General features: G+C 49.3%; 1 protein-coding gene across 1 annotated transcript; it reads left to right on the top strand.

Annotated features, from left to right (window-relative positions):
- Positions 1 to 1,095: 1,095 nt before the first annotated feature.
- Positions 1,096 to 15,165, top strand: LOC309891079 (olfactory receptor 14C36-like; the record flags this gene model as incomplete). The annotated part of the gene is made up of 6 exons (XM_082785463.1): positions 1,096 to 1,105; positions 1,307 to 1,368; positions 2,409 to 2,606; positions 2,828 to 2,960; positions 11,809 to 12,516; positions 14,999 to 15,165. 6 exons carry the CDS (start codon positions 1,096 to 1,098, stop codon positions 15,163 to 15,165), a joined length of 1,278 nt encoding a protein of 425 aa, XP_082641589.1.
- Between the last annotated feature and the right edge of the window lie 378 nt (positions 15,166 to 15,543).

The raw sequence follows: 15,543 nt of genomic DNA, 5'->3' as shown, positions 1-15,543 counted from the left end.
CTGCTCTCTTTCACCTCCCACATTCCTGTTCAGAGCCCTTCTGTTACTGTGAGGACTGATTCTTCTTGTTGCTCAGGAGAGGCAGGAGAGCATGGAACATACAGAACATGAGTCTGTCCAATGTGGAGGCACCCAGGTGCTAAAGCATTCAAGGTGCTAAATCAGGGCAAGGAGAGCTCTGCAACTCCAGGAAACATGGCAGGCATAGGGAAAACAATCCGCTGGATTTGTTGTTATTCCTCTGGTGAAATTTCATAGACTGAATACAGTGAATCACCCCAAAACATCTAATGACATTGGAAATGAGTTGGACTTGATGATCCTTGTGGGTTCCTCCTAGTCAGGCTATTCCATGAGTCTCTGACTCTGAAGAAGGAGGGCTATCTGTGTGCACCCTCCATGGCCAAAGAACCACTTGTGTGGGAGGCACTCAATGGCAGTGTCCCACACCGGCTGGCTCTGACTTCCCAGCCTGACCAGCACGGCCCTGCAGAGTGCCCCCACAGCCCCGAGCACCACAGTCCCCTCACTCTGCAGGGCAGCACCGCCAGCTGAGGGGCTGTGGGCAGCATGGGCAGGGGCTGCAGGAATGGCTGCTCAGGCCAGCCCAGACGTGCTGGGCTGGTGCAAGGCTGTGTGGGACATGGGGTGTCCCGGGAGCAGAGTAGGGTGCTGTGTGTGTGCAGTGGTGGTGCCTGAGGAGCCCCAGGGCCAGCAGTGTGATGCTGTGTTGTGCTGTGCTGTGCTGTGCTGTGCTGTGCTGTGCTGTGCTGGGGAGCAGGGCTAGCATACAGGGTTGCAGAATGCCTGTGGGAAGGGAATTTCCTGCATGGGAAGGGAATTTCCTGCAAATTTCAGCAGCAGGGACACTGCCACTGCCCTCCACTCCTCCATTTGCTGCTTTGGGGCCTTCCCAGCCTGGGCTGCTCTTCTGGGCTGGGCTGGGCTGGGGAAAGGAGAAGGAGGTGTGGAGAGTTGGGGATGGGCTGAGCTGGGCTGGCCTCCTGGGAGAGACAGGGAGGACCAGCAGAGCAGGGTCTGGGCTGGGCTCTTCTCTGGACACCCTGTGGGTAGTTAGGGTCTGGCGTCCGGAAGATGTCGCGCTGTACGGAAAGGTGGAGCCCCTCCCTTGACGGGCAGTAGCGCGTGGTCTGTGACATAAGCAAGCGGAAGTGACGTTATGGGCCTCGCCTATATAACACCATGTGACTCGACAATAAACGCCATTTGCCATCCACCACATTGGTGTCTGAGAGCCGATGGACTGAGCGGCCTGGGGTTGGTCGCCGTGCCGTTCCTGAACCAGGTCGCCACTACCCCGTGAAGGCAACAAGTGGTGCCAAAACCCGGGAAAACTCCTGGATTCAGGTGAAGGGCAGCTGGAGTGGTGGGACCAGCCCGGCAGGGAGGATGCTCCTGGAATAATAAGGAAGATGGAAATCCTTGTGAAGGTCGTATCAACTCAGAGGTGACGAGTCAGTCGAGCTCCAACTCCGGATCAGATACCGATTCAAATTCGGAGGAGGAGGAGGAAATGGGGACAGATTGAGTCAAAAGCAAAAATATCCCCATCCGAAATAAAGCTGCACCGTGAGGGGGAGAAATTCGTCTCACGGATTGGAGGAAAATTAAGATTGCATGTGCCGACTGGGCTCCATTGGCCACACTAGCGTTCCAGGTCCGGGTGACGGACGGGGAACAGAGGGTCCACTCACCAATAAACCCTAAGGATGTACAAGCGATTGTTAAAGCCATCGCGGATAAAGAACTTAATTCTGCAATGGTCTCCACCCTCATAGATGGTGTTTTTGGGGGAGACGATATGCTCCCGTTTGATATAAAACAAACTTGTAGACTGATTTTTGATGGGGCAGGGATGATCGTTTTTAAACAAGAATGGGAGGACAACTGTACGAGACAACTGGCCCAAGTAACTGGGGCGGATCACCCACTATATGGCTCTAGCCTGCAGTGGCTAATGGGTATGGACCCAACAATGATCACCCCCCAGGCGCAAGCCCAGGGCCTGTGTGCCCATGAAGTTATGGCAACTACTCGTGCGGCCAGAGAAACTATTCGGACAGCCTCTAGAGTTATTGCCAAACCATCGCCATGGTCAACAATAAAACAAAGTGAAAGTGAGAGCTTTACACAATTTGCAGATCGTCTCCAGGCAGCGGTCGACTCTTCATCACTGCCTGTGGAGGCAAAAGGCCCAGTCGTAGCAACCAATGGGTCCTGTCCTAATGTTTTTGCATATGAACTCTATGATATCGGAAGGGCAACCTTGTGCCGTCCTTGATATTAAGGACTGTTTTTTCTCAATACCTTTACATGAAGAAGACAAGGAGCGATTTGCTTTCTCTGTTGTGTTTCCAAACAGCCAACACCCCAACTTACGCTTCCAGTGGAAAGTGCTGCCTCAAGGAATGATCAACTTGCCTACTATCTGCCAGATCACAGTGGATCGGGCGCTGGTGCCAGTTCGGTACAGTGATCCGACCACGACTATCATCCAATACATGGACGATATCCTGATCGCTGCGCTGTCAGGAAGTCAAGTGGACCAGCTAGTGTCAACAGTCTCAGAAACTAAAAACAAATGGGTTTGAAATCGCGAGCGCGAAAATTCTCGAGCGCTAGAAGAAGGCCCGTCAGTTATAGTTAGAAATGAGCTGGGAGAATGGGAACAAGGGTGGAAATTAGTTCTGACAGGACGAGGGTATGCTGCAGTCAAAAAAGATGGCAGGGTCAAATGGTGTCTGCTTAAGTCCATCAAACCGGACCTTCAGACTAAAACTAATGAAAACTGAGTTTCTGTTCACAGGAACAGATCATCAGACACCCCCATAATCCGTATACCCCGGTGACAAGAGAAGCCAATAAGTCACAAGCGTCCTGTCTAAGCCTGAGAGTTCCACACTGGCAGAATCCAGACAACAGCAAAGCGGCCTCCGTGGGTGGGGGGCTGCAATGCCTTTGTGTGATCTTATCTTTGGACCTTGTATACTAAATAAGCTTGTGTCGTTTGTTAAAAGTCGGTTAGAGAAAGTTTACATTATGTTGGTAGAACACCAACAACTACTTTAAGAGTGTATTTACTCAGGATTACCAGTTACCTCCTAGTTTTCTCCTGGTTATTGTGCCTTATGTTTTTTATTTAAGTTATGATGTCTGCCTCTTAAGATTGTTACCAGAACCGTTTTTTAGATGGTTATATTTTAGCTAATTTGGTTGTGCATAGGGAGGGGGGAAATGTGGGTAGTTAGGGTCTGGCATCCAGAAGATGTCGCGCTGTACGGAAAGGTGGAGCCCCTCCCTTAATGGACAGTAGCGCGTGGTCTGTGACATAAGCAAGCGGAAGTGACGTTGTGGGCCTCGGCTATATAACACCATGTGACTCGACAATAAATGCCATTTGCCATCCACCACATTGGTGTCTGTGAGCCAATGGACTGAGCGGCCTGGGGTTGGTCGCCGTGCCGTTCCTGAACCAGGTTGCCACTGCCCCCTGAAGGCAGCAATTTCCAATGTCAAGGGATGGTTTTGTGTGGTTTACTAGATCCAGTCTATGAAATTTCACCAGAGGTGTAACAAATAACTCAGCAGACTTCTTTCCCTATGCCTGCTGTGTTCCCTGGAGTTGCAGAGCTCTCCTTTGCCTGTTCCAGCCCAGATCTTGCATAGTATCTCTGGGTGGCTCTACCCTGGATATGCTCATGCTCTGTGGGCTCCATGCCCTGCTGATTCCTTGACACACACCGTCCCTGATGATTCCCTGGGCTCTTCTGGCAGCTTCCACTTCCCTCTAGAAAGATGCCTGCCTGCCTTCACACCTACTGCATGCTGTGGATACAGGCTGGTAGAGTCACCATATCCATGTAGGCAATACCAGAATCAGCCCTCCCTGCCTAAAAGCTGACCCTGGGTGATCAGCTGATCTCATCCTCATAAGCCCACAAGGAATCAAACAGAGCAAGGAGCCTACTTCAATTCCGTTCCTTTGCAATATCCATTTGAGCAGCTTTGGGAGAAGAGCTGAGCCTTCAGGCACTGCCCCAGGCAGATGCCCTTTTATGCTGGAGATGCTGGTACGGAGCCAGCTGTGTTAGAGACATGCCCCTGGCCTGACCCTGCCTGTGGACAGGAAAGACCAAGCCCTGAGGCTCCCTGGCAGTGCTCTTGTGCCAGGACTCTCTACACACAGCCAAGTGCCCCTGCAGCTCCACCACAGGTGTCTGAGGAAGGATCTCAGACAAGCAAGTCACTGCAGGTCCTTCCTTTTATTTAAATATATCTCAAACACACTTTAAATAAACCTTGTTTCCACCACATCTCAGAGTCATTCAAAACAGGTGGGTGTTTACATGGAAGAAGATGAAAAAATAATTTCTTTTTGCACAATATTACCTCAAGAAATGAAAAGCAAAATGAGAAAAAAATTAAAAATACATCTCACCTGTAATGAGTTATATTATGAGTGATATGAGAAGGAAGACAGATAATTTATCACTTCTGAAAAACAGTCATGAGGTTCCACACTGCATCCTTCAGCTCCTGGTTCCTCATGCTATAGATGAGGGGGTTCACTGCTGGAGGCACCACCGAGTACAGAACTGCCAGCAAAAGATTCAGGGAGGAGGAGGACATGGAGGGGGCTTCAGGTAGGCAAAAAAGACAGTTCTGAGAAACAGTGAGACCACGGCCAGGTGAGGGAGGCAAGTGGAAAAGGCTTTGTGCTGGCCATGCTCTGGGGCAATCCTCAGGACAGCCCTGAAGATCTGCACATAGGACAGCAAAAGGAAAACAAAACAAGCAAATGCTAAAACAACACTAACCACAACAAGCCCAACTTCTCTGAGGTATGCATCTGAGCAGGAGAGCTTGATGATCTATGGAAATTTCACAGAAGAACTGGTCCACAGCATTGCCTTGGTAGAGGGGGAGGGAAAAGGTATTGGCAGTGTGCAGGACAGTGTTGAGAACACCACTGCCCCAGGCAGCTGCTGCCGTGTTGACACAAGTTCTGCTGGCCATTATTGTCCCATAGTGCAGGGGTTTGCAGATGGCAACGTAGCGGTCATAGGACACGATGGTGAGAAGATAACATTCTGCTGAGATGAAAAAGACTAACAGAAAGGTTTGGGTAGCACAACCTGTGCAGGAAATGGCCCTGGTGTTCCACAGGGAATTGGCCATGGCTTTGGGAACAGTGGTGGAGATGGAGCCCAGGTCGATGAGGGCGAGGTTGAGGAGGAAGAAGTACATGGGGGTGTGGAGGTGGTGGTTGCAGGCTACAGCGGTGAGGATGAGGCCGTTGCCCAGGAGGGCAGCCAGGTAGATGCCCAGGAAGAGCCTGAAATGCAGGAGCTGCAGCTCACGCGTGTCTGTGAATGGCAGGAGGAGGAACTCATTGGGGAAGCTGCTGTTGGACATTTGCTGCCTCAGGGCATGCAGGTCTACACTAGGAGAAGATAAAAGTGACAAGTAAGGTAGACTTCTCTGAGGAAAACCCACTCCTCCTGCACAGAAATTACTATTCCATGTGCTGAATGAAGAATGAGGCACCTCATTTAACAGCCCTCTCACCTGAATGACAGTGTGCCTGACAGTGTAAAATGGAGTTTGGGCACCTTGTTCACCAGCAGTCCAGTTCAGAATAGAAGTTTATACCTACCTGATCCCTAGCTCTTCTCTTCTCTTCTCTTCTCTTCTCTTCTCTTCTCTTCTCTTCTCTTCTCTTCTCTTCTCTTCTCTTCTCTTCTCTTCTCTTCTCTTCTCTTCTCTTCTCTTCTCTTCTCTTCTCTTCTCTTCTCTTCTCTTCTCTTCTCTTCTCTTCTCTTCTCTTCTCTTCTCTTCTCTTCTCTTCTCTTCTCTTCTCTTCTCTTCTCTTCTCTTCTCTTCTCTTCTCTTCTCTTCTCTTCTCTTCTCTTCTCTTCTCTTCTCTTCTCTTCTCTTCTCTTCTCTTCTCTTCTCTTCTCTTCTCTCCTCTCCTCTCCTCTCCTCTCCTCTCCTCTCCTCTCCTCTCCTCTCCTCTCCTCTCCTCTCCTCTCCTCTCCTCTCCTCTCCTCTCCTCTCCTCTCCTCTCCTCTCCTCTCCTCTCCTCTCCTCTCCTCTCCTCTCCTCTCCTCTCCTCTCCTCTCCTCTCCTCTCCTCTCCTCTCCTCTCCTCTCCTCTCCTCTCCTCTCCTCTCCTCTCCTCTCCTCTCCTCTCCTCTCCTCTCCTCTCCTCTCCTCTCCTCTCCTCTCCTCTCCTCTCCTCTCCTCTCCTCTCCTCTCCTCTCCTCTCCTCTCCTCTCCTCTCCTCTCCTCATTCTGCTTCCCTTCACTTCATCACTGCACACATGGGCAGGTCCTCTTTATGTACTAGAAACCTACAATAATTTCTCATGGAGTCTTGTCTTCTCGATACTAAGCAATCCGAACTCTCTCAGCCTCTCTTTACAGAAGGTGTGTTTGCTGTCCATGGCATGCTTTTGGTAGTGGGGTAGTGGGCTGCAGGGGGGGGCTGAATGGTGGGGAACAGCAATTTGATCTCTTTGCATTAGCTTTTCTGACTGTGTCCCATCACAATATCTTGCATGCTCTCAACCCACATGTCATGGGGGGCAGTATGAGAAACAGAAACCCTTGATGCTGTGCTTACGTGGTTCATCAGTAAGTGAATGTCTAATATCTAATCTAAAACTTTTCTCTTTTAGTTTTATAGCCATTACCTCTTGTCCTGTCACTACATTCCCTGATAAAATGTCCCTCCCCAGCTTTTCTGTAGGCCCGTATTAGGTAATGGAAGGTTGCTGTAAGGTCTCCCTGGAGCCTTCTCTTTTCCATCTTGACAAACCCCAATTCTCCCAGCCTCTCTACATAACAGACCTGCTCCAGCCCTCTGAAAGATTTTGTAGCCTTGCTCTGGACCTGCTCTACTAAGTTGATGTGTCTATTATGCTGAGCTGAGACAGAAATAAAAAGATAGGCATTTATTGAGCTATTGAAGAAACACTAAAAAAGTCTGTATTTTTCTTTTATTCATGGTGTGAGGAATATTGAAAAATATTACATCCTCCTTTGCAACTAATGGTTACACTTGATGAAACATGGTTTTCCTGCAAATGGCTGAACTTCTGCTCGTCAATGACAAGTGGAGAATAACGAGTTCTTTTTATTACATTTATTTTATTTTATTTTATTTTATTTTATTTTATTTTATTTTATTTTATTTTATTTTATTTTATTTTATTTTATTTTATTTTATTTTATTTTATTTTATTTTATTTTATTTTATTATTTTTATTATTTTATTTCAATTCATTTCATTTCATTTCATTATTTTATTTTATTTTCATTTTACTTTGAATGTGTTCAGAGCTCTTGCTTTACTTATTAAACTCTCTTTATCTCAGCCCACAAGCTTTCTCACTTTTAGACCCACTGGGTGGGGGGACAAAATTAGCTGCTGTGTGGTGCTTAGCTACTTTCAGGTTAGTCCACTACAAAACCTTACTGAAGTCAGAGGAGATCTATAACCACTGCTCGGCCTTCTTCTGCCAGGTCAGTCATTTCAGCATGGACATTTCATGTCCAAATTGGTCAAGCGTGGCCTCCGCTATATGAAGATGTCCCAGCTGCTCCAGATGATTTTCTTGTCTTTCCTGAGCCTGGAAATGGGTTCCAGGATGAACTGCTCCATCGTCTTCACAGGGATGGAATGGAGCCTGAACACCCTGTACTTCCCTGGGCTCTCATCCTTGTCCTTCTTGCAGCTAGGAAGTACATATGCCTTCCTCCAGTCTTGGGGTGCTTCTCCTGGTCAGCAGGACTGATCCCAGATGACCAAGAGAGTGACCTTGCAAGGACATCAGCCAGCTCCCTCTGCTCTCATGGGTGAATCCCATCAGCTCCCATAGACTTGTGTATCCCATTTGGTCTAGTATGCCCTGACCTGACCCACTCCCTCCAAGTGTACATGACTTTCCCCTTTCTTTGTGACCTGGGATTCTCAAAGGGCAGCCTTGCCTGTACTGATTGAGGTGAAGAAGGAACTCAGCACCTCTTGTCTTTTCCCTGTCCTGTGTCAACAGATCCTGGGCCTCATTCAGCAGTGGATCCACATATTCCAGAAACTTTCTTTTGTCACCTATGTACTTCCAGAAGCCCTTCTTACTGCCGTAGACATCCATGGACAAATCCCATTAGAGTCAGGTTTTAGCTTTCCGATATTCATCCCTACATGCCCACACAAGGCCTCTGTATTCCTCTCATGTTATCTGTTCCAGTGTTGCTCTGCTTCTTTTCTGGGTTGGAGTTTGGCCAGGATCTCCTGGTTCATCCATGCAGGCCTCTTGCCATTTTTGCCTGATTTCATCTTTCCTGGGATGTGCTGTTATTGATGTTGTAGGAGGTTATCCTGGAATATTAACAATCTTTGTTGGACTGCTCTTTTCTCCAGGATCTTATCCCACAGTGTTCTTCTGAGCAGATATTGAAGAGGCCAAAGACTGCTCTCCCAAAGACCAGAGTTGTGAGCTTGCTATTTTTCAGCTATGCTGCCCTCCTGCAGGATCAACTCAACCATGGTCACTGCAGGGAACATTGTTAACTCATCCTGAGCTTACCATGAACCACAGCCCCCAGATCTCTTTCTGCAGGGTTATGTTCCATCCACTCATCCCCCAATCTACATGTATGTCCAGGAATACACTGTCTGATGTGCAGCATCTGGCATTAGTTCTTGTTAAATTTTAAATGGTAGGTGACTGACCTCCATTCCAATCTATCAAGATGTCTCAGTAAGGCCCCTCTCCCTACAAGGGAATTGTTGGAACCTGTTAATTTAGTAGACGTAGGACACTGCACTCATGTGCCTGTGCTCTCAAACTCCTTTCTCTCTCCTCCATCCTTTACTTATCCCTTTATGTATCTGTCAAGGAACAGACCAACCATTTTCAGAGTGTGCCTCTCAGCAGTACCTTGAGATTCTTGGAGAGCTGCATAACCTCCACCAATGGCCCACAGGGGATGCAGACATAGACCGAAAGCAAACCCATTTCTTGCTAGAGCTGCTCATCCCAGCTCTGTTTCTCATTGTCATTGCAGACAGCAGGCAGAGTTTGGCATGGTCCAACAGCTGAGATGTGACAGCCCAAAGATGTAGCGACACCCTCAGCCAGGAGCACAGATCAGAACAAGCTGCAGCCTGTGATTTCTGACATCCATTGAGTCACTGCCAAGGCATGGTGGGACAGGACATGCAGCTATGGGATCCTTCAGTGGGTGGATGCAGACTTCAGGACAGACAGGCTGGAATGATCCAGAGTTAGATTTCCTCATTGAAGCTGCTTAGATATATGGAGCTCCTTTATGTGACATTGTGAAAAGTTCCGTGAGCCCTTGTGGGTGTCAATCAGAGAAGGGGGCAGAGAAGGGATAGCATGGTGGGAGAAAAAGAACCTGCAGCCAGGGCGACCAAGTGGACATAGTCATTGTTAAGCACCCCAAAGAAGTCTCTGGATGTATGAGTGTGGGTCTCCCTGGGGGCTTTTTATCATTCCTGCCATTTTCCAGAAGGGAAACAGAGCTCTGTGGAAACAGTACAGGTACTTTCTAGAGCGTCTTGAAATAGCTTCTAGGTCCAGCTGCCAGGTGGGCCACCAGAGTAAACACAAACCTGGATCTGATACCTGCATGCCAGAAAGAGCTGGTCAGGGATGTGATGATCTGTGTCAGCCCTGGCAGTCACTATCCTGAAATTGTGGGGTCCCACATCCCAAGGGGTGTGAGGAAGAAGAATAAAAGACTTTTAGTGAGGATCCCAGGTGAGCAGCATACAAGTACAGAACAGTGGTTGGACACCTCACTAGTTCCCCAGGGAAGTAGTCAGTGCACCAAGCCTGTCAGAGTTTAAAAAGCATTTGGACTGTGCACTCAGTCACATGGTCTAAAATTTTAGGTAGACCCGTGTGGTGCCAGGAGTTGGATGTGATCCTTGTGGGTCCCTTCCAACTTGAGATATTCTATGATTCTATGATTTGAACTACTCACCACTCTTCTCTATCTCCCGTACCTACCATGGGAGCTTAATCTAGAGTATTTTTTACATATCTGAAGAGAGTTTAGAGAAATCGGAAATTGTGTGGGTTTGTGACTGGTATGGAAGGTTCTGGGCTCCATTACAGGCCTAGGACATCAAACTCAGAATAAGATGCATCAATTGACTCCCTGTGATCACTTCCCTCAGCTTGGGAAAATGTGATTCATGCCAGCCATAGGCTGCGTGTCCTGCCTAAAAGTGAAAGAGGACAAGCTGATTCTTTGATGAAACTTCTCATGATAGGAAAAATGACACTGCAGACACTAAGTGTCACTCCTCAACTAAGGGAGGAAACATCAGGGATTGCATCAGTCTGATTCAAAGTTGATTTCCCCTGGAGGCCCAGGGACTTGTCAAGAGCTCCCCATGCTGCTGAGCTGGGCAGGGCTCCTGGGCCCAACGGGAGCTCCTGGAAAGCGGGCAGCACTGCAGAGAGACAGCTCTGCCCAGGAGCAGCTCCTCTGCACAGTGCAGCAGGGCTGGGGGCACTGCCTGCAGGGGACAAGGGCAGCTGAGAGAAGGGAGGGAGATGTTAAAGGCAGTGTGGAGGAGGGATGCTGAGAGCTCACTGTTGAAGTCTTCACAGCCCTGAACAGGGTAAGTCTGTGGCTGCAGGGCAGCACAGCTGTTGTTCCTGTGCCATCTCCAGATTTGCTGGCACATCCCACAGCCTATAGGATTTTTCACAAGAACACTCACAGTTTCTTTGTATAAGAGGAGAGTGCTCCAGAGCAGGGATTACCTTCCAAAGCTGTCAGAGGGACAGGACATGAGGGTTCCTTCCCTCAATGCTGGCTGCAGGCTGTGCAGCCGGGGTACAGGCAGGGGTGTCCAGGGCTGTCGTGCAGAGCAGGGTCTCTGCTGTGCTCCAGGGGCTTTGTGCTGGGGCAGGGCCTCTGCTGCCTGCCAGGCTCAGCACTCAGCCTGCCCGGGGAGCTGTCTGAGGCACTGCGGGGAGATTTTGGTGGAAGGAAACCCCCCTAGCAGGGCAGGACAGGGCAGGTGGTTCCTGCAGGTGCTAAGAGGCTGCTTCCTGGGGCAGCCTGCTCAGAGCTCCACAGCACCCACAGGACATCTTCAGGGGAGATTCTTGAAAGGGAAGAACAATACCTGCCATACCTGAAGGAAAGGCACTCTCTGAGGTCTCTGCTTTCAACTTCCTGCTTTGGAGGGCAGTCAGGGGGATGATAATGCTGCTGTCAGGATTATACAAGGGACTGAAACTAATAGAGCATTATACTGAAAGGGACCTCTAGGTCTGAGGAGCCTCACAATTTCACTCCACACTCTTTAGCTTACAGAGAGCACCAACACAACCTTCCTTGTGTTTTGTGGGATTGTTGGAACTCCTTCTCAGCACTTGTAAAGAGGGAGATGCCTCTGGCCAGCAGATGTCTGAGGTCCATTCCTGGTGCTCTTCACTATATACTGTTTGGCAGTACTAACTCTTGCTCAGTCTAAAGGGGATCTGCATGGTGTCTGTGGCACCCTTAGGCAGACAGATGCAGAGCTCCAGGCAGGAGCAAGTCTTCTTCAGATGAAGATGCAGTGAGAATGCAGTCTTGGTGAGGAGGATTTCTATGAAACAAGGTTTAGTTTTTGCTCAGAAAAGTCTCTCTAACATGTTACTCTCTATTCCTCCATGGACAGGCAACCATGCCCAGATGCAACAAATGTCCAACAGCAGCTTCCCCACCGAGTTCCTCCTCCTGCCATTTGCAGACACACACGAGCTGCAGCTCCTGCACTTCGCGCTCTTCCTGGGCATCTACCTGGCTGCCCTCCTGGGAAACGGCCTCATCCTCACAGCTGTAACCTGCGACCACCACCTCCACACCCCCATGTACTTCTTCCTCCTCAACCTCGCCCTCCTTGACCTGGGCTGCATCTCTATCACTGCCCCCAAATCCATGGCCAACTCCCTCTGGGACACCAGGACCATCTCCTTACCGGGATGTGCTGCCCAGGTCTTTATGTTTGCTGTCTTTATTCCAACAGAGTTTTATCTTCTCACCGTCATGGCCTATGACCGCTACGTTGCCATCTGCAAACCCCTGCACTACAGGACCATCATATGTGGTAAAACCTGTGTTTACATGGCAGCAGCTGCCTGGGGTAGTGGGTTTCTCAGTGCTGTGCTGCACACTGCCAATACATTTTCGCTACCATTCTGCCAAGGCAATGCTGTGAACCAGTTCTTCCGTGAAATTCCCCAGATCCTCAAGCTCTCCTGCTCAGATGCCTACCTCAGAGAAGTTGGGATTATTGTTTTTACTGCATGTTCACTTTTAATGTGTTTTCTCTTCATTCTTTACTCCTACGTGCAGATCTTCAGGTCTGTGCTGAGGATATCCTCTGAGCCTGGACGGCATAAAGCCTTTTCCACTTGCCTCCCTCACCTTGTCATAGTCTCCCTGTACATCAGCTCTGGCGCATTTGCCTGCTTGAGACCCCCATCCATGTCCTCCTCATCCCTGAATATTTTACTGGCAATTCTGTACTCAGTGTTGACTCCAGCAGTGAACACCCTCATCTACAGCATGAGGAATCACGTGCTGAAGGATGCAGTGTGGAAAGTGATGTCTGGGTGTTTTTCAGAAGCAATATAGTTACTGTCCTCTGCATATCACTGATAATGCGACTCATTACAGACCGAGATACAGTTTTCATTTTGTTTTCCTTTTATTTTTACTCTTACTTTGTTTTACTGATGATAAGATATCTACTAATGATGATAAGATGATACAGATGTCCAGAGAGAAATATGATCATTATTTGTGTTCCATAGACAAAGGAGAGCTCTGCAACACAAGGCAATGGGAAAGGGACTGGGAAAATTATTACTTATTCAACCAGTGAAATTTCTTAGTCTGGATCGAGTGAATCATCCCAAAACTTCTCCTCACATTGGAAATGAGTTGGACTTGAAAATGCTTGTGGGTCCCTTCAATGAATTTATTCGAGTCTCTGACTCTGAAGAAGGCGGGCTATCTGTGCGCGCCGTCCATGGCCAAGGAACCACTTGTGTGGGAGGCAGTCAGTGGCAGTGCCCCCCACCAGCTGGCTCTGCCTTCCCAGCCTGACCAGCACGGCCCTGCAGAGTGCCTCATAACCCCATGCACCACAGTCCCCTCGGTCTGCAGGGCAGCACCACCAGCTGGGGGCTCTGGGCAGCATGGGAAGGGGCTGCAGGAATGACTCCTCAGGCCAGCTCAGACGTGCTGGGCTGGTGCAAGGCTGTGTGGGATATGGGGTGTCCCAGGAGCAGAGTAGGGTGCTGTGTGTGTACAGTGGTGCTGCTTGAGGAGCCCCAGGGCCAGCAGTGTGGTGCTGTGCTGTGCTGGGAAGTGGCACTGGCCCAGGGGAGAGTGCAGGCTGTCTGGGAAGGTGGATCGGTAGGGTTTTTCTTCTGCAGATTGCAGCAGCAGAGACACTGCCTGTGACCTCCCCTGCTTCATTTGCTGCTTTGGGGCCAGCCCAGCCTGGACTTCTCTGCTGGGCTGGGTTGGGGAGAGGAGAGGCAGGTGTGGAGAGCTGGGGAGGGAGTGGGCTGGGCTGGCCTCCTGGGAGCGACAAGGGGGAACCACAGAGCAGTCTTGGCTGGGCCTTTGTTCACTGCATATGGATATGACCAATGCTAGTCATCATGACTTTCACAGCAACTCCTCTGAAGAGTTCTCAACATTTTTCTAAAATATATAGTCAGTTCTTGAATCACTTTCCTACAGAGAGGTGGCCATTTCCTTCAGGATTCTCTGGACTTGCAAAGGCTACGTGGGGAAATGTGAGTCTGGATTTGTGCGAGGTCTTCTGAAGCATGAGCTGGTTGGCAGACGGAGTACCCAAAGGATTGTGCAGGGCATCCCCTGCACCCACTGCTCCTGGGAGACCTCGAAAGAGGCCTCCTGATCACCACAGCTCCTTGTAGCCCTGTGGATCCTGGCTCTGAGGTCACTTGTGTCCCAGCATCTGGCTGGCCAACAGCAAGGAGGCAGAGCCTCTGAGGTCACAAAGACCTTCAGAAAGCTGTCCCCAAGACGGTGACACGTATGGAAGGCCAAGGGAAATCCGGGAGAGTAAAGGTGCAAGACCTTGGTGAGAGAAGAGGGACTTGGCTAAGAGAAAGGAAAAATTTCAAAGAGGTGATAGGGGTTCAAGTAAGGCTGATGCTTCTGCAACACTCACTGGGAAAGCATTTGTGTTAGGCCTTGGCAAAATTTCCAACCAGCAACCTGAAAACCTAGTGCTAACCTAGTACTAAATGCTCTCCCTCACCCTGAAAAGAATCCACTGCTCTAAACCCCAACCTCATTTCCTACCTTGAAGTCAAACCCCAAACAAATTACTTTTTAACTTTAGTCTTAACATATTGCTCTTGCTAATCCCTAGTTCTTAATTCCTTGAATTATATTGCCAGATATCATCCTGTAACAAGGTACATAATAAAACCCTAACCAAAAATCTAGCTTATACCCTAAACACTGACTGTCTACCCAAAGCAGAACTCACAAGCCTCCCTTTAAGACCTTGCCCAGTTCCTAAACTTGGAAGGTAAAATACAATCCCTAAACTCTAAACTGAACAACCAAACCTCAAATCCCTCATTCCTGCACTCTTATGATGTAAATGAAGGGATTTGGCCCCACGAGGCTGGGCAGGGCTTGAGAGGTTCTGCAGCAATCACTTGGTCTTGGAGGAGGCAGGGGAGGTGACATAGGTCTGGTCAGGTCACAGGAATCAATGAAGAGATGGGTGGGGATGCTCTGCGGAGGTCGGAGGTCGGCTGTGCCTCAGGACATCAGGAGGCAGCAGGAGGCCCATGGCTGTGCAGGTGGGTGTCAGGGCACTTCTGTCTGAGGACCTGATGTGCCACCTTCAGGCTGATGGCTGGTGTAAACGTGTGTCGTTTTAGCTGTGCAGAAGAAATTGAGAAAGCAGTTCTTGGATCACTTTTCTACAGAGAGGCGTCCATTTTCTTCAGGATGCCCTGGAGCTGATAAAGGCTACATGAGGAAAAATTACTCTGGACATGTGGAAGGCCTTCTGAAGCATGAGCTGGTTGGCAGGCAGAGTATCTGAGGGATTGTGCAGGGCACTCCCTGCAACCCGTGCTCCTGGGTGGGCTGAGAAGAGGCCTCCTGACCACAACAGCTCCTTGCAGCCCTGTGGATGCTGGCTGTGAGGTCACGTCTGTCCCAGCATCTGGCTGGCCAACAGCACAGAGGCAGAGCCTCTGAGGTCATAAAGGTAATCAGAAAGCTGCCCCCAACAGGGTGACACATTTGATGAGGACAGGGAAAAGCTGGGAGAATAAAGGTGGGAGATTTAGGGGAAAGAAGAGGGGTTTGGCTAGGAGGAAGGAAGGATTAGGAGGCAGTGATAGGGGTTCAGGTAAGGCTGATGCTTCTGCAACACTCACTTGAAAAATATTCATGTTATGTCCTGGTAAGATTTCTA

This window comes from Aythya marila (assembly GCF_965140915.1).
Source record: "Aythya marila genome assembly, contig: HAP1_HAP1_SCAFFOLD_154, whole genome shotgun sequence".
Lineage (NCBI taxonomy): Eukaryota > Metazoa > Chordata > Aves > Anseriformes > Anatidae > Aythya > Aythya marila.
The sequence above is the reverse complement of the archived record's forward strand: the minus strand, read 5'-3'. Positions and strand labels throughout refer to the sequence as shown.